This window comes from Primulina tabacum, chromosome 15 (assembly GCF_025594145.1).
Source record: "Primulina tabacum isolate GXHZ01 chromosome 15, ASM2559414v2, whole genome shotgun sequence".
NCBI classification, from domain to species: domain Eukaryota; kingdom Viridiplantae; phylum Streptophyta; class Magnoliopsida; order Lamiales; family Gesneriaceae; genus Primulina; species Primulina tabacum.
In genome coordinates, this window is record NC_134564.1 from 35,206,942 (window position 1) to 35,231,792 (window position 24,851).

General features: G+C 36.2%; 4 protein-coding genes across 8 annotated transcripts; 1 reads left to right on the forward strand and 3 right to left on the reverse strand.

Moving 5' to 3' along the window:
- The first annotated feature begins 1,275 nt into the window (after positions 1 to 1,275).
- On the forward strand, positions 1,276 to 3,170 carry LOC142528124 (NAC transcription factor 56-like). The gene is made up of 3 exons (XM_075633208.1): positions 1,276 to 1,662; positions 1,769 to 2,079; positions 2,226 to 3,170. Exons 1-3 carry the CDS (start codon positions 1,479 to 1,481, stop codon positions 2,802 to 2,804), a joined length of 1,074 nt encoding a protein of 357 aa, XP_075489323.1. The 5' UTR covers positions 1,276 to 1,478; the 3' UTR covers positions 2,805 to 3,170.
- Positions 3,171 to 5,422: 2,252 nt separating this feature from the next.
- Positions 5,423 to 8,806, reverse strand: LOC142526132 (uncharacterized). The gene is made up of 3 exons (XM_075630391.1): positions 8,367 to 8,806; positions 5,815 to 8,232; positions 5,423 to 5,509 (listed from the first exon to the last, which is right to left on the reverse strand). Exons 2-3 carry the CDS (start codon positions 8,206 to 8,208, stop codon positions 5,423 to 5,425), a joined length of 2,481 nt encoding a protein of 826 aa, XP_075486506.1. The 5' UTR covers positions 8,209 to 8,232; positions 8,367 to 8,806.
- A 1,734-nt stretch (positions 8,807 to 10,540) lies between these two features.
- Positions 10,541 to 17,507, reverse strand: LOC142526578 (uncharacterized). 3 transcript variants are annotated; one of them, XM_075631065.1, is made up of 8 exons: positions 17,362 to 17,507; positions 16,752 to 17,250; positions 12,268 to 12,408; positions 12,053 to 12,166; positions 11,789 to 11,962; positions 11,134 to 11,249; positions 10,880 to 10,961; positions 10,541 to 10,779 (listed from the first exon to the last, which is right to left on the reverse strand). In XM_075631065.1, the coding sequence occupies exons 2-8, from the start codon at positions 17,220 to 17,222 to the stop codon at positions 10,774 to 10,776; spliced, it is 1,104 nt and encodes a 367-aa protein (XP_075487180.1). In that variant the 5' UTR covers positions 17,223 to 17,250; positions 17,362 to 17,507; the 3' UTR covers positions 10,541 to 10,773. The 3 variants fall into 3 exon arrangements, with proteins under 3 accessions (XP_075487180.1, XP_075487179.1, XP_075487181.1); XM_075631064.1 differs by lacking the exon at positions 17,362 to 17,507 and having other exon boundaries at positions 16,752 to 17,355; XM_075631066.1 differs by lacking the exon at positions 17,362 to 17,507 and having other exon boundaries at positions 10,541 to 10,783; positions 16,752 to 17,355.
- A 3,205-nt stretch (positions 17,508 to 20,712) lies between these two features.
- Positions 20,713 to 23,000, reverse strand: LOC142527058 (uncharacterized). 3 transcript variants are annotated; one of them, XM_075631767.1, is made up of 3 exons: positions 22,423 to 23,000; positions 21,629 to 22,187; positions 20,713 to 21,307 (listed from the first exon to the last, which is right to left on the reverse strand). In XM_075631767.1, the coding sequence occupies exons 2-3, from the start codon at positions 22,156 to 22,158 to the stop codon at positions 20,935 to 20,937; spliced, it is 903 nt and encodes a 300-aa protein (XP_075487882.1). In that variant the 5' UTR covers positions 22,159 to 22,187; positions 22,423 to 23,000; the 3' UTR covers positions 20,713 to 20,934. The 3 variants fall into 3 exon arrangements, with proteins under 3 accessions (XP_075487882.1, XP_075487881.1, XP_075487883.1); XM_075631766.1 differs by having other exon boundaries at positions 22,417 to 22,997; XM_075631768.1 differs by having other exon boundaries at positions 20,713 to 21,304; positions 22,417 to 22,985.
- Positions 23,001 to 24,851: the final 1,851 nt, after the last annotated feature.

Genomic DNA, 24,851 nt, shown 5'->3' on the forward strand with positions numbered 1-24,851 from the left:
GAGTCTATGTTTATTTGACGATAAAAATGGCCTACTTGATTTGATGCCTAATGGGACGTTGGCCATCATTAATAAGCAAGAAATATACCCCCACCAATTAGTATAATGTACCCCCTGAATGATCGATATTATTTAAATATCCATATTGTTTTTATTTAAACTTGATAGAATATAAGCCTTTTTATAAGAATTTAGTCTATTTTCATTAAAATATATGCCATGTAAAAACCTGATTTCCATTTTTAACTAAAGCCTTATATCTGCAAAGATCAGTTGCGCGCCTGAGAAGCAAGGACGAGAGCACCAAGATTTTAGCGGTTTTGGATTTGAATCCTGTATTAAAAAAAAAAAAAACGAAATTTGAGTAATCGGTTGCCTTTTCTTTTAATTAAGTGAATTATAGATGCTAATCCTATTATAATTATCTTCCTCTTGTCTAGTCTAGTCAAGTAAAGGGCTGTACAATCATGTTGACTTTTACAATCCACGTAAAAACAAAAGGTAAAGAAGAAGAATAATAATCCTAAAACTGAAGAAAATAGCTAGGTTTCCCAGATATTCGATAAAATAAATGGCTGCAGTGTGTTGACTTATATTATAATATATATATTAATTAATGTGTTGTTAGATTTGATGGTATTTGCCTAACAAAAGCGTGACATTATCGCTAAACACGCATTTCTACCCATACTTATCCTCGTCTAATCAATTCATATATATATATATATATATATATATATATTTTATTTTTCCGTGGTCCCCAAATATTCCGTGCCACGTGTCGCTTCCTCCTGCGCCTAAAATTAAGAGCGTGTCGGTTTATCAGTCGCCTAATTATAAAACGTCGTCATCATTCATCGATCTAATTAATTATTAATATCTAAAAACCGAGCCTTGCCTTTTTTCCCAACAAAAATAAAATAATATAAAATTTAATTTAATTTAATTTTTCGTTAAAATATAAAGATCTGTTTTTTTTTACTGGGATTAAAATATAAAATTATAGCAGTTGACAGATTTTTTTATGTATATATAATCATTATCTGAACTGCTAATATTGATTGCAGGAACTGAATATACCGGTTTGTAATTTAAATTTGAAACAATTTATTAAATTAAATAAATAGTTATTATTGATTCAGTATTTTTATTTAAATTTATTTCAAATATATTGAGTTCTCCCAAGCAAATAAAATTAACGAGTTTGTTATGAATATGCATGAAACTGTACATTATTTCATTAGTGACCACTTACCGTATAAAAAGATGGGCTAGCCAAAAGGTTGAAGTACAACCTAATTCATATTGAAATCTTTTAGGAAAAAAAAATTATTATCGAAAAGTATCATGATCTTCTTCTCTCATAAAATTCCAAAAACCAAAATCTTGCAAAATTTTTAATCATTTAGACCATATGATCATATAAATTACATATATATACCCAAAGAATTGCTAGCTACAGATTTATAAATCAATTAATGGAAAGCACCGATTCCTCCACCGGTTCACAGCAGCCTCAGCTGCTACCGGGATTCAGATTCCATCCCACCGACGAAGAACTTGTGGTGCACTACCTCAAGAAAAAGGCTGCCTCCGTCCCGTTACCGGTTGCGATTATAGCCGAAGTTGATCTTTACAAGTTCGATCCTTGGGAACTTCCAGGTTGTTATTTATTTTTCCCAAAAAAATAGGTTTTAGATATGTGTTATTTCCAATTTTAAAGTACAACATGATTCATGATATAATTGTTGTATAACTATTTTTGCAGCAAAGGCAACATTTGGGGAGCAAGAGTGGTATTTTTTCAGTCCCAGAGACAGGAAATATCCTAACGGGGCAAGGCCGAACCGGGCGGCCACTTCCGGCTATTGGAAGGCAACTGGGACGGATAAACCCGTGCTGACCGCCGGAGGAACTCAAAAGGTTGGCGTAAAAAAGGCTCTGGTTTTCTATGGAGGGAAGCCACCTAAGGGAATGAAGACTAATTGGATCATGCATGAATACAGGCTTACTGGTAATAAACCCTCCAACACGAAGCCCCCGGGCTGCGATGTTGCAAGCAAAAAGGGATCTTTAAGGGTAATTTAATTATTTAATTTCTTGATTCAAGCTCCAAGTGATCCAGAAAACTGACCCAGCTTGTCACTTCAGTGTGTTTTTAAATTCAGTAGATTTTATGATGTTTAATTTGATTGGATCTTTGGGTTATATATATGTAAATCCAGCTTGATGATTGGGTCTTGTGTCGGATTTATAAGAAGAACGCCGCCCAAAGGCCGATAGATCAAGAACGAGACGATATAAACGACATGCTTGGATCAATCCCGCCAAGTATCTCAATGCCTGTTGGACAGCAGAAGCTACAAGGACTGATCAAGCCCACAAACTACGCATCATTTCTTGAAAACGATCATCAAAAACTATTCGAAGGGGCAACGTCGTTCAACGATGCTATGAACTCTAATTTATGTTCATCAGGTTCAAAGCCAGCAGCACAGTTTCCTAATTGGGTACCTGGAGCCTCAAATCTCCTCCCTTCAAAGAGAAGTACACTTCCAAATTTATACTGGAACGATGAAGGGAACATGAGCTCTCCGCCCACGAAGAGATTTATTGCTGAAAATTGTGATGGAAGCCTCGGAAGAACTGATGAAACAACCGACTCTATAGCTACCATTCTTAGCCAGCTGCCACAAACCCCTTCACTACAGCAGCAGCAACAGACAATGCTAGGGAATCTCGGAGACGGGGTTTTTCGACAGGCGCAGGTGTATCAAGTTTCTGGCATGAATTGGTACTCTTAATTATACAGTAATATCGATCAAGGATCATGGGGCAAATTAAAATGATTATATAGTAATTATTCTAAAAGATATTAAATTAAGCTCTATGTTAATTAAGCTGTCAGATTGGTTGGGAGTATAGAATTATAATTGCTCTGTATGTGGGATTTTGAAATTTTTGTTAGATATTTCCCTGATGATCACCCTGGAGAGTGTATAATAAATTTCTCTAGTTATCAAATTTAGCATAGGTGAAGCCGTATATATTATTAGCTAATTGTCATTTTTCCAGTGGACATTGTGGTTGGAAATTATGTAGAAATCTTGTATTGATAGAATAAATAAATGGTTTGAAATTGATATTTAACTTGTTATGTGATAGAAAATTACGAATGATAATTTATAGCTTTTGGATCAAAAAATAAAATATATATTCCTTGAATTTCATTATTATATATATATATATATATATATATATATATATATATATATCTTGCTCGGTCTTTAAGATCACGCATTCACAAGCTGACATTAGTAAATTAATATAATAATTATGCATATTTTTTTTTAAAAAAAAAAACTTATTATAAATCCGATGTTGTCTCCTTCCCTGCATGAATGAAAATATTGGAAATGCATGCATGTAAATGATTACAGAAAACCCTAACAGTGCACATGGAATTATATTGATTAATAGGTAATATAATACAATATGGATATTATGTATTTATTTTTAATGAAGGCATGTAAAAAATTATTTGATCACATATTGCATGTGGGAGAAGTTTTGGTCACGCTATTTTGCCATCGACATGTAACAACTTTTTCTTACGACGGTTGCAATGTGTGTATATAATAATATTTCTATTTTGTGCCATACTTTTTGTATTTTATAGGAAGTTTTTACAGCAAAATTTACTTGTTGGTAATTCAAAATTTTAAGACTCCTACACTTTCATGCATAAAAAGAGAATAATTTTGTGTCATATATCCACACAATTAAAGGAAATAATCCTCTCCCCCACTCAAGAATGATGCATGCTTAATTTATATATAATATATATAAAAATATAACCCTAATAATAAATTTTCCGATTCGAAAGTGAAAGATGAGAAAATTTCTCCTTAACAAGTAAAAGAGAAAAATAATAATATTCTAAAGAAACAAAATATTTATTGTGCACTTGTACTTGAAAAGTAATTAGCCGGTTGATTAAGCTATCCGGAATTAATCGCATGGCACCATTTTTTTTGGGGATATTTAAAAAGTCATCTACACATAGTAAAATGACTTTTGGTGGAAAAACATTCATATATGTGATTTAAGAAAAAGATAGACTTGTAAAACTCTCTGATTAATACAGCGTTATCTTAATTTGTCGTAATGCCAACTTTCTTTTCCATCATCAAGATTTTTCTTGATTTAATCCCCAAAAAATTTACGCATGATGAGGGTGTCCTTTTCTTTGATCGTGTGAAATTTAATACATGGCTAAAGTATATTCTACAACCACCATATTATTTCATTTTGATGGTAAATTGGAATATTTTTTTAATATTTTATTCTATATACAAATTTATTAATATAATAATTGTTAGATGTGTCACATCGCATACATTAACTCCTCTGGACGGTCAATCTCTTAAGCTAAATTTAGGTGTGGAGTTATGTACAAGTCCTAAACTTAACATGATATCATTATACTCCAAATCTCAATATTAGCATGGTATGTATTAGAGTTTACACTCACCGTTATATTTTGGATTATCCTATAAGCAACCCGAAATATTTGTAAACTTCACACTCCAATTATTCATTTCAGGACGTGAGAAGGGTACGGTGTTAGATAAGAATGTTAGATATCTTGCCATCGGAGCATTAACAATAATAACAACAACAATAATTAATAATATGTGCAAATTATTATATAGAATAGAAAATTTGAGATTGAACGTTGTAGAGAATTTCACTCATATAAGAGAGAGGGCAATTTCACAAGTGCCTTTTAAATTTCCGATCCCTCTCTAGCTTGGACAACTTCGGGACCATCTTCATCTGTCATTTTGAAAACGAATCATTATCTTAACCCACTCAAATTTATTAGCGTAAACCACAATCCCATTAAATTAAAGGAAATAGTACAAACATATTCAATTCATAATTTCTTTTAATAATTGCTTAAATGAGGAAAATAGATAATGGTTTGATGGTGATTAACAAAACATTTCTAATCTCTTATTAAAGAAGCTTTCCTACTCCTACAAAATTATTAACGAATTTGTTAATGACAGTGTATAAATACAATATTTTTCGTACATATATACTTCTTGTACAACAATAAATAAAACGTGCCCGTTAGATACATGTACAGATGATCTATGTCGATCACTGTGTTTCGAGTTTCTTATAAGCTGACATTGCATATTTTATGTGTTGATGATGACGAAGCCTGAAATTTGAATATAAAAATAAGAATCTTATGAAAGATATTTCACCCACCTTGCATCAATAAAGCGTCGATGGATGTGATGAAACATATTCAAATTATATATATATATATATATATATATATATATATTAAGATACTCTTCAATTCAAACATTACTTCAATAATTCGTTCTTATTTCTTGGAGGCAAATTATAGAATAAGTGTGGCTTTGTTGACACAACCGATCATGAAATATGGTGGGGCAAGAGCGAATGGCTGTATACAATCCGTAATCCCCTGATTGCAAGATAAAACTACTTTTCAAGACTGTTTAATCATTCATCAGAAGTAAATTAAACTAATTTCACCTTCGGATGAGATATTATGCTAGTAAGAATTGAACTATTTACCTTATGAAGTAGGAAAACAAAGAATGGGAGAAGAAGCTAGCTCTTCAATCAGGGACGGATCCATGAATAAAAGTTGGGGGGCTTGAAGTCAATATGATAAGTTATATATTATTAAAAAAAAATTTACATTATATCGTTCAACGAAGTTGTGCCAGATTTTAAAACATAAAATTCATCAATAATAGAATTTACATCAATATGTTTAGCTAAATCTCGTTCAATATAGAGTGTCAAAAAATCGGCAAGAAAGTCATCCTCCATTTTATTGCGAAGTGCCGTCTTCACATGCTTCATTGCTGAAAAAGCCCGCTCAGTAATGGCAGTACACACAGGTAATGTCAAAACAAGATGAATCAATCTAGTCAACATAACATAAACACTTGACCGTCCACTCTCGGTCAATTGCTGACACAACTCAACAAGTGTAGAAACCTTTAAATTCTGCATCACATCAAGTTTATAATGTATCAATTCATACTCCAAAGCAACAATTTCTTGATCTGTGAAATCTCCAGAATAAAACTTCTTCGCAAGCTTGCAAATATCATTACTGTTAAATGAGTCAAATGAATTTTTAGGATCTAAAGCTGTACTAAGAGAAAGAAGTTCCACCGATGACTCATTGAACCGAGTATTTAACTCCATCAAAATGAAATCTATTGCTGCATTAAAAACATCAAAGTGGTAATGATGTTCTATTGTAGTTTGCCGACAGGAACGTCCAATCTTATATAGACAATCAAGGTCAGGTACATCAATTTCATTTCTTGAGCAAAAAACTTTAACTTCCTGAAGAAATTCATTCCACCCACATTCTCTAAATTCTTGAAGGCAAGTTTTGGTAGTAGTGACAAATGTGATAGCAGTCAAAATGTCTTGAGATTTTCTTTGAAGAATTTGACAAAGAGTATCTGTTGTTCTCATAATTTTATGCATTAAGTGCAAAATAAACACAAATTCAAAGCTTGCCATGTTTCTGTAAATCCCCCGAACTTCAGCCTTAACTCTTCCATTTGGAGAATAATCACTGAGAACTTCAAAAACTTTGCAAGTTGCAGTGTACATACCTATCAAGCTTTTTACCGAATCATAGTGAGAACTCCAACGAATAGCTCCTGCTCGTTGCAAATTACCAATCTGGTTTGCACCATTTCCAGAATCACGTTCTCCAATTGACAACATATACTCAATTTTATTTCTTTGTGCAGTATGTAATTCAGCAATGCGCTTAGTAGAAGAAGTGACAATATTAACAATATTGTCCAAATGAGAAAAGAATTCCCAAATAACACTAACATCCTTAGCTGCAGAAACCAATGTCAGTTGTAAACGATGTGCAAAACAGTGGACATAGTATGCATAGGGACAATCTTTGAGAAATAATGCTTGAAATCCATTCCACGCTCCACGCATATTGCTAGCACCATCATATCCTTGGCCTCTGATTTTCTTAACATGGAGATCATGATGAATAAGAACATTTGATATCTCATTTTTCAAATTCATTGAGGTAGTGTCACTAACACTTTTGATGGCAAAAAATCTTTTTGTCAAAATCCCATGATTGTTCACAAACCTCAATATAATGGCCATTTGCTCTCGTTTAGATATATCTCGGGCTTCATCAACAAGAATACAGAAGTATTTATCTCCAACTTCTTCACGAACCATCTGTCGTACTCTATTGGCCATAATATGTAAAATCTCTTTCTGAATTTCTGGAGCGATATATTGGGCATTTTTTGGAGCATTCTCAAGCACAACTTCATCAATTTCTATATTCATTTTTGCAAAAGCCTTCACCAATTCAAGAAAATTTCCACGATTAGATGAAGATAGAGATTCATCGTTACCTCTAAAAGCACAACCTTGAAGTGCTAGCCAACGAACAGCTACAATTGAGGTGCTCAAACGCAGACGATTTTTCTCTTTTTCCTCTTTAGATTGTGCATGCATCACTTTATCAATATGTTGTAAGGGCCTCATCAAATTTTCAGCCCTTCTCTCACACATAGTATGAGGTGAAGAAGCTGCAGAACCAATATGGGCAAGAAAAGCACATGTTTTTCCTTGGTTTACCCTTTTCCAATTGTCAAATCCTTCATTGACCAATGCCGAGATATTAGATGAATTAACATCATTCAGGAAAAGAAAACAATAAAAATAATATGCCTTATTTGTTGAAGGCGAATACTCCAACCAATAAAATTTCTGAAACCATTTTTTCTGAAAACGACGATTCTGGCTTCCAAATTTTGTACCTGGATACTCCAACATATCTGGTTGATAAGGCCCCATATTTAGATATGAACGTCTTATCTCATCTCGTACATTAACATGATATTCACATATCTGTTTTCTTTTTCCCGGATCTCGTTCAATAAAAGTAGACGAAGACTCATGATCGTCTCTAGGAGAGGAACATGAAGGAATTTGGATATTGGGAAATAGAAGACTTTCACTGGATTGATGTTGCATTGTAAGGACCGTAGGAATTGAAGTATCTTCACTAGCTTGACGATCTCTCTTCTTAAAGAAAGAGGATATCAATGTTTTTCCTTTCTTTACAGCAGATTGATATTCCATTTTGAAATAGTTCAATTTATAATCCTAAACAAGAATAAAATAATTATTAAACAAATAAACAAGTAATAGTCAATCAACAACTCAACAACAAATAATCAAGAAACCACAAATCACACACAGAGAAGCTATAAAAAACAAAATGTATAGCCGATTCTTACCTGGATTGTTGCCTTGCCGATGAGCAATTCGATTTCTTCGGGAGTCCGCAATTCTATTCTGTCGCTAAAAGGCTTGGGACTTGGGAGAGAAATTTTGTAGAATTGAGGTGGGGCGGATCAGAGGATATGGGATGAATTTGGTCTCATCCTTGTAAATGGACGGGACTTGATTGGACTAAGACATTGATGTACGACGGTTTTTGAAACAACCGTCGCTATTAGCAACGGTTTTTCAAAAAACAGTCGCTAATAGCGACTGTTATTAGCGACTGTTTGAATAAACCTTCACTAGTAGCGACGGTGTAATTAAAACCGTCGCCGATCCACATCGGCGGCGGTTTTACTAAAACCGTCGCAAATATTAGCGACGGTTTTTGAAAACCCGTCATTAAATTATTAAAAAAGTGGGATGGGCTACAGCCCAGTACAGCCCTAGAATACATCCGTCGCTGTCTTCAATATTAATCATTTTCGAATATAAAGAAAATAACGAAATAACGTAATTCTAAATTCCTGACTTGAACAGGCTCCATGAAATGTGACTTAGTATTTAACAAACCAAAAATATTTCCAAAATTTACATATTACTGTCACACCTGATGTTTGATTTAGTATTCCTAAATGTTTAATGATAAACCTAAACAAATTAATTTTCAAGGTCTGAATTTGACAACCAATGAAAGACGGCCCTGATGGATGATATCACTGACAATGTAGCAAATCACAATAAACTTTATTGTTATGCAGATAATAATATATATAATTAAAAATATCATACCTTTCAAAAAATTATATATCAAACAAAATATTTGTTTTTTTTTAATTCTTATTTTTTAATAAATTTTTTTTGAAAGTTCATTATAATATATGTTTCAATTTGTATTCTAATCATTTTTGGATTTATAAAATTGAGAAAAAATGACCCTGCATTAAAATAATGACATTATACGTCGGTTGATTATTAGCCTTTTATTTGATAAATTCTTCGACATAATAAAATTCTGTACTACAAATTATTGCGATTTCAAGGAAGATATTAGTCGGTGGTCCTTCACAATAATTATATATGTCCTTTGGCCCACCAATTAACTAGTCGTGGTTCGAAGTGCATCCTAACCAATTAATTAATAATTAATAATTGTGATTAACGATTCTCGTAGAGTTGACTGTTCCACTTCGAAGAGCATACTTAGCAGGTGGGGAATCAACTTTCGGGAAGTTTTCAACTCTTTTTTTTTTTCATTAAATCGCGACCATGAAAATATAATCCTTTGAAGTTCTTGAAATCAGAAAATAAATTTTATGTGGCATAAATTTTACAATATATCTTGGTCAAAAAGATTATATATTTTAGTTATCATATGTGAAAATTGCAACGATATCTGATGTAATAATAATTATTATGTTTTATTGTTACTATATTATATAATACAAAATCAAAAAGTGTTCCGAAATGGTCAACTAACAAGCGCGTGTTAATTCGCTCCCGGTCATGGAACGAACTTTCAAAAGTGTCTTTGATTATTCGTCCACTTTAAAGAACTTTTCAAGAAGTCAAATCCTCATCAATTGTTATATAAGTTGAGACCAAATTCTCAACATTCAAACCAAACATCTAAAACTAATCAAGAAAGAGTACTACTAAATTACAGAGATTTCCATCCTATGGATCAGGCCACGTATGGGCTTCCACCCACTCCAGTCACCACGGGAAAAGGAGCAGAGAAGAATCTGGCTCGCCGGAATATTTCTCGTATGGCATCACCAAGATGTTTCTCATACAAACGCTCGGTCACATATGAAAGGTATGTGGAAGCAGTACCAAGGAGTGGGTCGAGGAGACGACAGGCAGCCAGAGAAGTTGTTCAAAGGGCGTTGGCACCTCCATGCCAGAAACCGAGCTGTAGGTGGCGGAATTTCTGCCCCACACCAAGCCGCCTCTCAAACATGTCTATGGCTTAACCATGAGAAGTTCCAAAAAAAGTTTTGGCCATATTTCTTTGAGAAAGCTATTTACATAGAAGCTACTTTTGATTGCATATCTTCTGACTAGGCATAAATTTTGTTTAATTTACGTTGGTGATGGGAAATATTGGTCGAGATACATTTAAATATTGTAAACTAAGGTCCTTGTAATTTTCTTCGTTCAACATCCATCCATTAGAGTTCAAGTCTAACAGACAAAACAGCAAAACAAAAATATATATTAAGGAACATACGGTTATGAACAAAAATATACATTAACTATCAAGGACGTATTCTTATGGTACAATCGAAACTCAAACAGAGACATGAGGGATCGATGTTCATTAATCGTTCCATAGACAGAGTGGTTCTTTCACAGCAGTCAAGGATCGAGATAATGCTTCTGTCTCTTCCTCTTGAATCATCAGCTTTTGGTTCTCTTTTATTCCTTACTTCAAAGAAACCAATAAAAAACGGACAATGTCATAATCACAGATACAAAACTCGAGATTACGAATATTTTTTCATCAATAAGCTTCTTGCCGTACCTCGGATGATCCCTTCGATGATGCTGAATTAGTCTCAACCGGCACTTCAGATGTTCTTGTTTCAGATTTCTCATTTGAGTAACTGTTGGAAAAAAAAGGAATTTAACTCATCTCACCATCCAACAGATTCGAGCTAGATATATAGTTTTAACCATGATCAAGCTACAAGAAGGATCCGATTCACATCATTATCAAATAGAAGTAATACTCTCAAAACAAAAAAATAAATAATTTGATCCAAATAACAAGCTTACGTAGAGAGTATGGTAACCCAAACAAGTTCCACTGTGTCAACCCAAAGAAGTCTTTGTTCGACAGGAATCACGCCATAGGTGATCAGATGAGCAAAAGGCCATAGCTTCCAACCAGCCTGAAATCAATCACATTCAAAACAAATTTAAGAGCGCAGGATAGATGCAGATTGCAACATTACTTGAAAATTAGGTTTCGCTAGTTTGTTCGACACAATCAGAAAGAAATGGAAAATGCAAATCTTTACACGATTTTGCGTCCATTGTGTAACACGTAGTTTCCTCACATTAAGAAAGGATTATGGTAAGACCCATCATATTTCTCAACATGTGATATTATGTCTTCCAAATTATATGTAACCTCTCAAATAGAATAACATTAAATTTTCACGAATTAAAAACTGAATTTACAATTTAGACATGAGAATTAGGCAAACTGAATATTTAATATATCAGTAAAAACTTTTATCAAATTCCACGAAACTTAAGATAAAGCAGCAGATGAAAATTAATAAACTTCAAGAAGCAAAACTTTCAAGCTACAGTTTGCAAGATTACATAAGTGACCTCGATGCTACATCCTTCATTGGAACTGAAAGCACAAGTTCCTTCAAGGTTTCTAGTCTTGTACATCGTATAAAAAAGTAGGGATACTTACTGTTAACATTGGCCAGAAAGTAGCTTTCCACTCGGAAAAAATATTGGCAGGAGACTCACGCCGCAAGACTCCTAAAAGAATGAAGTAAATGCTATTCCAAACAGCAGACCAAGCTGTTTGATCGAAAGCAACTTTAGCAGGAACAACCCACCAATCATCAAAAGGAAATAAAGCCTGAAAAGTACGGCATGTTAAAAAATTTCAGCCAGCCATTAATTGTACTAGAATATAAAATCTGAAGACAATGGCACTGCAATAAATTACCTCACAGAAATGATAGTAATAGTGCGAAAGGGAACCGTGAAGGGAAAAACCAACTATACCAGATCTGAACATACGCGAACGGTCAAATTCAAACAGAGGTTTCCCTTCATAGCACTGCAATTTATTGAAGTAACATGTGAATTAGTCACATCGACCCATCTAACAACAGCCAATAGGCGGAGGAGTTTTCTCATCAATAAACAAAATTTACAAACCTGTGCAATCCAATCCCCCAAAGAATAAACAACCCCACTTATAAACATTTTCGCTAAGACAGGGTTTGTTTTAAGAGCCTCCTCATACGCACTCCAGTTGTGTTCAGGAGCATATCTCAATATTTCAAAAAGGGTCCATCCCTGCATAAAGATGAAAACTGATAGAGATTAATCCCCCCCGGCCTCTTCTCATTCATGAATGAGGGTAATATACAATGTACAAACGTAAATTAAGGCTAGAGATATGTACAATAATCAAGCTAATTATAAACATAAACTAAGCCTAGAATATTGCTAGAATAATGTACAAGCACTGATTTTAGGCTAGAATAATTGTATTATCTAACACACCCCCGCAGGCGAAGCGGGAGGTAAGTGGACGCTTAGACTGTCCCGAAAATCATCAAACAAAACGCGCGGAAAACCTTTGGTGAAAATATCTGCAATTTGATATCGGGATGGAACATGTAGGACACGTACTTCGCCACGTGCAACTTTCTCACGAACGAAATGAATATCCAATTCAATATGTTTAGTGCGCTGATGTTGTACGGGATTACCGGATAAGTATATCGCACTAACATTATCACAGTAGACAAGTGTAGCTTTTCGGAGAGGACAATGAAGCTCAAGTAGTAAGTTCCTGATCCAGCAGGACTCTGAAACAACATTAGCTACACCTCTGTATTCGGCCTCGGCACTAGACTTCGAAAGAGTCGGTTGACGTTTGGACGACCATGAAATGAGGTTGTCGCCTAGAAAAACACAATAACCCGAAGTGGATCGACGAGTGTCGGGACAACCTCACCAGTCCGCATCTGTATAAGAGACCAATTTGCCAATAGGAGATGCATAAAGATGTAAGCCGAGCGTAAGAGTGCCCTGAATGTAGCGCAAAATGCGCTTAAGAGCATGCATATGCGCATTCTGTGGATCATGCATGTGAAGACAAACCTGTTGCACTGCATAAGATATATCAGGACGAGTGAACGTGAGATATTGTAGTGCACCCGCAAGCTGTCTGTATTTTGTTGGATCATCAAAAGGAGCATCTGTAATGGCACCAAGTTTAGATTTGGTGTCAACTGGAGTAAGGCACGTGCTGCAGTTGGTCATGCCAGCCCGTTCTAGTATCTCCTCGGCATATCGTTGCTGCGAAAGGAAGAGGCCATTCGTATGTTTGGTAACACTAATCCCCAAAAAATAACTCAATGGACCAAGGTCCTTCATGGCGAACTCCGATGCCAAAAGGGACATGATAGACTTGCGAAGATTATCGGAGGAAGCTGTGAGAATAATGTCATCAACATATAGTAGAATATATGCAACATCAGAACTCTTCCTGTAAATGAACAGTGAATGATCAGATTTGCTGTGAGAAAACCCAATGGAGGAGACATAGTCTGCAAAACGCTGATACCAGGCCCGTGGAGCCTGTTTTAGGCCATAGAGAGATTTTTGTAACAAGCAAACATGATCAGGATATTTGGGATCTTTGAATCCCAATGGTTGATGCATATACACTGTTTCATGGAGATGGCCTTCGACTTCGTCTCTCCTGTCCTTACACTTCACCTCAAAATGGAAAAGCCGAAAGACATATTCAATCAATCAATAATATAATTCGCACTCTCCTTGCACATGCATCTATTCCGGGTTCCTTTTGGCACCATGCACTTGAGATAGGCTACCTACCTTCTCAATGTTCTCCCTGCCAAAGTCCTAGGTTACTCATCTCCAACTAATATTCTTTATAAACAAGTTCCTTCCTTTTCTCATCTCCGCGTTTTTGGTTGCCTGTGTTTTCCCCTTTTTCCTTCCTCCAAAATTAACAAGCTACAACAACACTCCACCCCTTGTGCTTTTTTTAGGTTACCCTCATAATCATCGTGGTTATAAGTGCTATGACATGTCAACCGGAAGAATTTTTGTGTGTCGTCACGTGCATTTTATTGAAAATGAATTCCCATTCTCCAAGATTCATACTGCTTCATCTCATGAATACGATTTCTTAGACAATGGCATACCTCCTTTTCTACTTCATCAAATGCACAACCATAGCCCACAACATTCATCCTCTCACTCTCAGTCTACGGATCAGCCTAGCACTGTCACATCTCATGATTTTGGTCCCTGTCTGTAAATCATTCACAGAAAATCCAAAAGGATCAAATTCAACAGAAACAGAATTATCGGTGGTAAATTTACGAACCGAGATTAGATTTTTGATGAGTTTAGGAGCATGTAACATATTGTTTAAGGATAAAGGTGGGTGAGGTTGAGGCAAAGAAGTACTTCCATGACCAATAATTGGAATCAAATGGCCATTGCCAACAACAATATGATGATGATTATTGCTCGAATTAAAATAAGAGGAAAATATACCTTGATCCGCCGTCATGTGAGATGTCGCTCCGGTGTCCATGTAGTAGTTTCCATCTGGCTGAGAGAGCGACATGGTGTGCATGGCTATCTCGACGTCCGTAGGGCTGTATTCGGCATTAGACGGAGCATAAGAAGCTGTATAAGCATGCTGAGGCCTTGGGCCAAGAATTCCAGATGCCCTATTAGGGTAATTTTTCCGAGGTTGTTGCTGCCATGGACTAGAAGGAAATGGGCACGGTGGAATGGCCCATGGGGCTCCCCATTGTTGCTGTGCCCAGTTGCCCCAAGGAGTCTGCCACTGCCAGGGACGTGGCTGCTGTGGGTTTGTGGCAAAGACAGAATTTCCAACGCCATTGGCGGCGCCACCGCCGTTATTCCTTCCACGGTTGGATTGGTAGTTACCTCGGCCATAATTTTTTTTTTGTTCTTGCTGTGATTATTATTGTTCCTGCCGGCAGTATTGGGTGAGTGACCATCATCCAAGGGTTGGTTGCCATTTGTGGTGGCGAGTAAGGCGGCGGCGCCACCACCCTCCTTGGCTGCAGCGCTTTTAATTGTTCTTTCCCGCAATTTAAGGCGAGACCTGCAATTTTCAAAGGTAGGCAAAGGATCCTGATTCATGAATGTAATCAACAACCCCAGAATAAGCCTCCGGTAACCCTCCCGTGAGTTTAAGAACGAGACGGCTGTTGGTCACATGTGCATCGACGTCGGCTAATCTGTCCGCCAAAGATTTCACATGATTACAATAAGCATCAATGGATGAAAAATTGGCAAAGTCGACAGCGGCCAATTCTTCTTCGAGATGAGTAGCACGAGAGCCCTTATTGTCACGAAATATGCCCTCTAAACGCACCCATGCAGCCTCTGCAGAATCGTCTTTAAACAAGATGGCATGAAGTAAATCAGGAGAGATTGTACTGTAAATCCATTGCAAGACAGCAGCATCGAGACGCCGCCAAAGTTCAGGTTCAGCGGCCTTTTTGACTTCATATATCTCCTTTCTTTAGCCTCCGTTGGGGGATGAATGTGTTCAAGGAGAATGGTATTGTCCGGTCTCATTATCCAATGTGATTGGAATGACTGATTTCACATTGATTATGGAGAGGGTGGGATGAAATTTTTCTTTGATTTCAGACATGATGAGGATGAATGGAAAGAAAGGGAAGTTAAAAGAAGAGAGGTTTGAGGGCTGCGTGAGTAGAGAGAATCCCAGGAATGAAAAATTCTAGAGCTCTGATACCATGATAGAGATTAATCCCCCCCGGCCTCTTCTCATTCATGAATGGGGTTAATATACAATGTACAAACGTAAATTAAGGCTAGAGATATGTACAATAATCAAGCTAATTATAAACATAAACTAAGCCTAGAATATTGCTAGAATAATGTACAAGCATGATTTTAGGCTAGAATAATTGTATTATCTAACAAAAACCATTTGATTCATTCCCACAGAAGACAATTGTAGCAGTCAAGAGCCAATTCTACGGCCACAAAAACTCTTACATATTTTTCAGGAAAATACGGTGCATAAAATTCATCCATTCAGATATTTTACTCTTCATCTTTTAGATTCTCCGCCTTTGCCCTCCCTCCATCCACGTAATCAAGAGAAAGCTAAATTTTTTTTGGTAATTTTATGAAAAATTCAAGTTTTCAACCCCAAAAAACTAGATGAGTCGCCCGTTCTTTAGGTACCACCTTCTGCCCAAGAACCTCAAGTTCACGGCGAAACTTCTGAACATAAGATTGAACCATATTGACATAGTTGTACACCTGTCCGATACTCGCCAGTTCAGACAAGCTCCTAAGCCCGGAACCCGGAGTAAGAGTTGAGAGTATCACTTCATGCATTCAAACAAAATTGACAACATTCGCAGGATCAATAAGAACGAAATTGAAGTCATAAATAATGTGACAATACTCAGCCACCGAAGATACTATCTCAAATAATTAAGCAATACATCTCAATTACACGCAAAGATGAAATTCCGAGCACCCAGCAAGATCAATACGTCTCTAGGAAGCCACACTCCAGACAAGTTTCTATTTATAAGAAAAAGAAAGGGAAGATGCAAGACTTAGAAATCACTCACGTGCCAATAATTATGATCGATGGTAAGTAGCTTGGCGATGGCAAAAGATCCAGCAGCCAACACAATAGAAGCATTAATGGTCCTATCAACAAGTCGCGTCATTTCCAGCTGGCTTTCTCCATCGGCCGACTCCGACCCAGCTGCACCAGAAGCAGAGGCTGAGAAGCCAGCAGCACCTTCGAGAGTCAGCCTCCCAGAAGAGTCACTACCAAAACCCCCCACAACCAGATCCACCTCCGTCCCTTCCGCTTCTTTTCCTATGAACACGATGCCGCTTTGCTGATCCACTATATCGTCACTCTGGACGGGGATGACGTCAAGCTCACCAGCCGCCGAGCCTACAAAACGTAAGGAACAACCTCTGTGTTTTTTGTTGAAGAAACCAAGCTTGGCGGAAGCGTGGAAGAAAGGGTTGTTCTGTTTGGGCCCTCGAAGAGAAAAGAAGGATTGTGGGGCGACGGAGGCGGCCATACGGTGTCCTCTGATCACTAATCGCAGTCTGTGAATCAAACGAATCCCCGGTAAGAAACTGTAGTTCCAACGTAAGTCGGGATCAAAATATTTAGCTGAAGACTAATAAAAGATATGAACTATTTCTTCTAACTATTACCAAATCAGAAAGAAAAAGATCATAAAAAATAATGAGTGGGAATCAGATTTAATATATAACACACAATTTAAATCGAAAAATAAAAAATCCAAGAGCAAAATAATCGAAATATTTAATATCGTCCGGGCCACTTGTAATGCAAAACAGATATAAATGAATAAAATAAGTATAAAATATGTGATTCAGCCAGTTTTGGTTTATCAGATAAGCTGGGCTCCTAAAAGTCGTGGTCCATTAGAAATATCGCAAATATATTCTGGATCCTCTAAAATTTGTGGTGTGCGCTAGAGAAGCCACGTCTGTGGATTACGTAGATTCTAGAATAACCGAATCGGGCTATCTTTCTCTATTGTTTGTTTTTGTTAATCATTTTTCAATACCAAAATTGGTTTATTGGGCCTTAGACTTTCACTTGACGGGCTTATTTTCGAAGCCCAAATAGTGGGCTTTGCTTTCATAACCGGACTCCCATATTTTGTTTTGATTCTTGCCCCATATCCGTGCAAAAGAAATATCAACTTTTTAGTTTTCTTTGATTGCTATGTTAAACTTTATGTCAAAGTTTCCACAATGCAAATGCGAGGACGACATTTATAAGGTGGAAGAGGCTCCTTTCGCTAATGTTTGGACAATAATTGGTGAAGGAACATTTTATGATAAAATCACTTTAGAATTGTGTATATAGTTTTGATATATTGTTCATCTATCTTTTTATCAAATATGTGACATTCTTCTATTGAATGTGATAAAACATATCTAAATTGTATATTCAATAGATGAGAGTCACGTTATCGATGAACACATGTGTGAGCAATATATATTGATTAACACGAATGTGAACATTATATAAATTATATGTATGTGTGGTTTTATTGATACAATTATATATATCTGCAAGCGGGAAAGATAACGTCATTCTAATATGATGGATGTGATAGTTAAGAAAAATAAATACTAAGCAATAATGGATTCCTTTGTCCAACCATCATAATTATATATAGAGAGGGCTATTTCCTTCACTTGAAATAATTAAGGTAACGCACATGCGTTAGGTTTTGTGCTAGAAATCGAAGTCTTGAATCTCCATTGACAGCGTGTATTATTGGATGCAAAACAATTTTAAAATCATATAACTGAGGTAATTTTATCAACCTATTTTTCGGAATAATATGTACTCGAACATCATAATTAATTAATCCATACAAATAAAATATTTAATTATTTGGCTGTAGGGGACACCATAAAATACTTGTTGGTAGACCGATTGATGATTTGTTAGATGTTCATTTCAATTCGATGGGGACCATCTTCAGTTCACTCGATAAGGAAATTGAAAAACGAAGAGGAAAAATTAGCTGTTTAGTCTCGATCCAATTCGAGATGAATCCACCTAACACCTACATGTTGTAGGACTGATCTATCGATTACGACTTAAATATATATTCTTGAATATTAACATAGTGTTTGACAGTAATGGAAACCGTTTTCTTTTATAAATTTATCTCAAAATGGAAAACCCTTTTGATCATTTTTGGATATTCATGTTTTTCAAGAAAAATGTTAAAGATTGGAACTTGGATTTAACTGAACTCCAAAAGCTAGCTCAAGGGAGGAGGATTGTCCAAGTCCATATATGTAACTCTCATGTGTTTTATTCAACCGACGTGGGACAAATAACAAAAACCATTCAAATTTTAAGTAATAACCCATCAACAATCACCTCTACTGGTTCTGATTCCGTGTCTTACTCATGAAGAATTCGAAATTGCGCAAAATAATGCTATAAATCCTTCTTTATTAACTAAATCTAGCAAAGTTTGGGGACATCACTTAAGAAATTGGATGCAAAAGATAAAGCAGCGTAATCAAATGAGAAAAAGTATGTATACGTGCATGGAACTGGATGGCGCTGTCTTCATCACTTTGCTATTAAAGAAAGTTTACTTTGTGCATTATTTTTGCATTCAACTATGCACTCAAAAATTTGGGTTGTGTTATCAAAACTCCAAAATGGCATGGGAATGGGTCGTCTTTTTCACACGGAAGAAGATAAATGTGGATACGATGAATCATCCATGGAAAGGGACAAGACGCTCAAAACAACTTTTACTACCGAATAGTCAGAAACACCAACGTAGTACGGACCCAATTGAACATCATGATCCTTTTAGACATTGAAATTATACTGATAATTCCCGGGTAACTAATGGTTATCATTCAATAGGACAAGATATTTCATTTAGGGACATTCATTTGTGACGTGAAATTATTAATTATTATGTGTATGTGTATTATAAAAATGCCGTTGGTGATTGGGAAACATGAGGACCCAAACACATGCCAAAGATTTTAATTCTCCAACAAACTCATTTCATTTGCTTTTCAAATCTGGTAAGACGATAACCCATCCCATCAATACCCATTGCTTCCGACTCAAATTTAACCTTCACACACGTTTCAATTTATAATCAATGTTATCTGGCCCTATCCATTCCATCAAAGGGGCGAGCAAGAAAACAACATATTGGGCATATTTTTTCAGACTACTAGTTTAATTTCTGTCTTATATAAAGAAATACTTTGATGCCTCGAATGGACATGTTGAAGACTTAAAAGGAAAGTTCAGAACATTTTATTGGAAATTATATTGAAATGATTCTACATTATAGTATTGGTTGACAAGAAATCTTTATGTAACATTTTTGAATTACGATATACGTGTACTGCCAATAAAAATTTATCACACATATTGATTATGAAAAACTTTAAAGAAATTACAACTCATTGCGACTATTGTGGCGTAGGGGAGTTGTTTGTAAGCACGTACGAGGGCCAAATGATGGGCAGCTTTCGGTCGTGTCATACCAAAGTCGGGAAGCATAGTTATAGGGGAGGCAGTAGCGATTCGAGAGGGCCTTGGGATAGTTCAAGACAAAATCTTCTATCAATCGATTTTATCATCAGATTCACTCTTGGCAGTGTAAGAAATCAAGATGTCAGCGGATGATATGAGCTATGTTGGTTTGTGTTCTTCAGACATTCAATCTTTGAAATTAGATTTAGATATCATCTCCATCTTTCCTGTACGGAGGACGGCTATTGGAGTGCCCCCTTTTTTTTATAGCAAATTTAGCATATTCTCCCCTTTACCTATTTTTTCAGGCTGTGGTCAATCTTGTGATCAACAACTTTAATCTCTCTGAATAAAATTTGCAAGCTTTTCTCGTCAAAAAAAAAAAGGTATAAATCATTAATTAAAAATATAAGAAGGATATTTCAGAAATTTTTAATACAAATAGAATACCAAGTTCCAAGACTACGTCATAAAATTACTATCTCAACAAGCCCATGGAAGTAATTCATTATTTTGCATGTTACTTTTGATAATTCTAATACAAACTACAAAGCATCTGGTTCCACTTAGTATCCCCAGAACTACTATTTATCTTTCATCGCCTTGTAAAATATTTTTTTTAAAAAAAACACGTAATTTCCCATTTCTTGATATTTGCATTGTCCACCCCCTTCTTTTCTTGGTAAAAAATATTTATTTGGATTTTTTATTCCTCGTCTTCAACAAAGACCGTTGAATCTCCAATCTAATCTCACTTCACCAGACCCCACAAAATGCTGACTTGGCTTCCGGAAGGAGACGATATGGCTGTTGACCATGAACGCGGTGACCCGATCCGAGACCCGAATATCCTCCATCTTCAGCTCGCTCAGCCGCTGCACGTACTCCGGCACATGCACCAGGTCCCACACAACCCCTACGCCGCCGGGCTTCAGTACCCTCACCGCCTCACACAACACCCGCATTCGCTCCGCCGCCGCAGCAGCAGACTTGACCCCGAACTCTTTGCCCACCCTGTGTACGAAAGCAGCCGATACCACCACATCGAAGTAGTTGTCGCTGAAGGGTAGCGTCCTTGGGTCGCCTGGCCTGCTTGAGTACCATAATTAGGTGGTTAGATAAAAATTGCGGCCCGGATTAAAAATATTTTAATGTATTATTTCTTGGGTGGGATAAGTCAAATTTGAATTCAAACAAAGATGCATGTTACTCAATTGCTCGGTCTTCAGTCGCTGCTGTATATTTAAATTTCGGATAATATACACTTATTTTACTGTTTATTGTCTTTTTTATATTCAAGTGAACTAGAAAAATGAAAACTTTGCAGCTCGTTGAAAAAGATGCACAACAGCACAAGAAATATACTAAATAATATTAAGTGGGAATGCCATATCGGGTCGGGTCCTCCCCTACCTGCAAGTGACGTACTCTTGGACGCCCTCGAGACCGGCGGTTTTCAGGGTGCGTGTCGGATTGACGGTGTTGCTGCGGGTCTGGGTTCGGGATGGATTGAGCCCAACAACGCGACCGGAGGACCCGGATTTCTTGAGCTGCATAGCGACGGCGTTGAGGAGGATGCCCCGGCCACAGCCGAGGTCCAGCGCGTGCTTGACGGAGGACCAATCCGAGACAGAGGATACGATGCGCTGGGACATGTCCCAGTGGAGGGACACGGCGGAGTAGAAGAAGTTACCGGCGGCAAAAAAGAGGCACACGGCGGAGAGCGCTGTGACTGAGCCGGTGAAACCTGCGGCGAAGCGACTCGAAGCAGGGCCCGGGAAAATGTGTTGCAGGAAATGGCAAATAGGTTCAAAGTAGAAAAGAAACACAACCGAGAGAACAGAGAAGCACATAGCATGAACGAGAAGGAATAATGGGGTCTGCCAGTCATCCACACCGTAGATCGCGTAGATCTGCGTCCAATCTCTCCCTGTTTTCGCCATTTTGTAAATAATTTCTTGAAATCACAACTCTGTCAAGTAATGAAATAATCAAGATTCGTGGAACATTTCAACTGGGCAAACGTAAACAGAGAAAACAACAGCTGAATCCAAAATTAGCTTCAAGCATTGAAACTTGAGGTTCGCTCAAACTGAAATAAAATCCGCTACAAGCGAATATCATTTAACCAGTTTGAAGTTTCTGGAAAAAAATTATGGAATCGACATATGCCATAAAATAGCAAAAAGACGAGAGCTTACCCTTGCCCACAAGAAATCAAGGAGCAGAGCACTGAATGTCAGATCCAGGACACGCAGGGGAATAATTTAGTGATCCCAAACAAGGAAACATTAATTGTTGACGCAACGAAAAGTACACTCCCTCTGAGCAAGGTAAAACAAGGAATCACTCTTCAGTTACAGTGGTTTACACTACATCCACTCACCAAGGTACAAGATGGCAACCCTTTTAGTTGAAAAATCAATCAAAGACGCAGAAAACGAGGATCGGAGACGAAAGAAAGGAGCACAAAATCCTGCAATCATGAAAAAAACTGATTCTTATATCCTATGTCCAGTGATGGGATCTTGCTTCTCTGTAGTACGTAATCACGCGTTTTTGCTATTCGTCTGTTTCTAACAAGAAAAGATCAATGAGAAGCAAACAGAGAACGGAAAGTTGATTTGGTGGGTGGGATTGGATTTTCGAGGGGAAAGCACGAACTTTTTATTCTTCTTTTTTACGGGGAGAAGAAAATTCTTGGCGTTTTATGATTCTGTTGCTGTGTGTTGTTGTTTGCGTATTAAATTTTCATGTGTGTGTGTATATATATATAGACACATACATTCAGTAGAAACGGAGATTATAAGTCGGGTGCTTGTATTTGTATGTCCCAAAAAAAAATCCAATTATGGGGGTTGATTTGATTGAGTCTGGTGGAAGTGGTAGTGGGAAAGATTTTATATTACTTATATTTATCTGAAATTTGATCTTTGAAGAGTGGGTACTAATTCCATCAACGTGAACTATGGTGTATGGTCATGGCCTCTAGGGGCACAGTACGTTGTTGTTACCAACATAGGAACAAATGTCCTTTAAAAAAAAATCATCTCCTGTTAACTTAATTGTGTTGGCCACATCAACTTTCTCTAAATTCAAGATTCACCGATTTATCATGCAGGATTCGAAAGTTAGATTGACAATATAATTACAGAATGGGTTGATAAAATGTTTTTGGATTAAATGAAATTTTGTTTTACATTAATATGATTACAGAAATCTTTTTATTTTATGTATATGTAAAAATATGTTGATTATGATTCTATAAAAGACATCATATTATTGTTTCTTTGATATAATAAGACTCTGATAACTTTATTACATACATGGGCATATCAATAAGTATTTCGCAAACAATGTAGATGACTCTAGGATGAAGTAGAACCGTCGTACTTCAGATTGATCAATCGATATGATTTTATGTTTTAAAAAAATTACCAATATTATTAAGCATTATTGTTACACATAAAAATATTTGCGAGATGGTATCATGACTCACAAGTGTAGGATAAATGGACTCATAATTATGTGAATTTTCGTTCTAAATCCATAACATTCTATGTAGCAGCTCTTAGCTCATTGATTAGTGCTGACCTCTGTTGCATAATCCGTGTCACATCCTAAAAATTGCACCAATCAAAGGATTTCTCGCAATTTAATTAGATGTTGAAAAAATTTGATTACAAATATTTCAAAATGAAATAAATGCTGCAAGGATTGGCTGTGGAAAATCTTGGTTTAAAATTGACTTCGCTTTTGCGATCAAATATTGTAACAAAGGATAAAAATCATATTATAGACATATATAATTCATTTGTAAATTTTATATGATAGCAATGGCTCACTCATTTATGTGTCTATGTGCATCTACAAGTCTAGATATCTTTGGATAAATAATAATATCAAAATTTTCCAGCAAAATCAAGTAATTGTTATTTTTTAAAAAACCGACGATGATAACAATATAAATCAAAATTTCAAATTATACAATAGCTCGAGGTTTATATCCATCCTCCGTACATGCCTTGGCTGGCGTGAGGCCATTTCCATCTTGAAACGAAGTTTCCTTGATGCATGTAGCATATATTTTATGACTACCACCGCTTTTAACTATTTATTTATTGATTTGGTCGTCGCGGACAAGATCTCTGCAAAGCCCACTGTACGGTGTCTCTTTGAACAAATCCCCTCTTTTCAAATCTTCTTCTTTTCTTTTTCATTATTTGACCTGAACGATTCCTCTTCTCTTTATTATCATATTGTTCAGGTTAAATATCTGAGTGATTTTTTGTATATTACGATGCATTTATATGACAAAATTAACATTGAAATTAATTAGTGTTTGTCGCAAGTAAAACTGAATTTTATGCATAATACATAGTGTAGAGCGAGAACAGATTTGTCAACCTTATTAAATAAAATATGAAAAATTGGCACCATTAGAGAACAATTCAAATCAAAGGAATTCACAAACAAATAAAAAATTTCAAATCAAATAAAGTCATAACAAATAATATTACACACACACACACACACACACACACACTTTGACGTGATGTTGAGAAATCTGCGTTTTCAAATGGTTTATTTTGTGTTGAAAGTTATCTCAGACAAATAGCAAGTAATATACAAGAAC

Bases quoted from the DNA above. Each gene is read 5' to 3' on its own strand.
- LOC142526578 (XM_075631065.1), bottom strand. From the start codon at position 17,222: ATGGCCGCCTCCGTCGCCCCACAATCCTTCTTTTCTCTTCGAGGGCCC. The intron at 11,963-12,052 runs GTAATTTATTGC...CGTACTTTTCAG, and splicing joins ATTACTATCATTTCTGTGAG to GCTTTATTTCCTTTTGATGA. The intron at 10,962-11,133 runs GTAAGCTTGTTA...TTTTTCCAACAG, and splicing joins TGGGTTACCATACTCTCTAC to TTACTCAAATGAGAAATCTG.
- LOC142526132 (XM_075630391.1), bottom strand. From the start codon at position 8,208: ATGGAATATCAATCTGCTGTAAAGAAAGGAAAAACATTGATATCCTCT. The intron at 5,510-5,814 runs GTAAATTCTATT...TCTTGCAATCAG, and splicing joins ATTTAGCTAAACATATTGAT to GGGATTACGGATTGTATACA.
- LOC142528124 (XM_075633208.1), top strand. From the start codon at position 1,479: ATGGAAAGCACCGATTCCTCCACCGGTTCACAGCAGCCTCAGCTGCTA. The intron at 1,663-1,768 runs GTTGTTATTTAT...CTATTTTTGCAG, and splicing joins CGATCCTTGGGAACTTCCAG to CAAAGGCAACATTTGGGGAG. The intron at 2,080-2,225 runs GTAATTTAATTA...ATGTAAATCCAG, and splicing joins GCAAAAAGGGATCTTTAAGG to CTTGATGATTGGGTCTTGTG.
- LOC142527058 (XM_075631767.1), bottom strand. From the start codon at position 22,158: ATGGCGAAAACAGGGAGAGATTGGACGCAGATCTACGCGATCTACGGT. The intron at 21,308-21,628 runs GTAGGGGAGGAC...ATGGTACTCAAG, and splicing joins CAAGAGTACGTCACTTGCAG to CAGGCCAGGCGACCCAAGGA.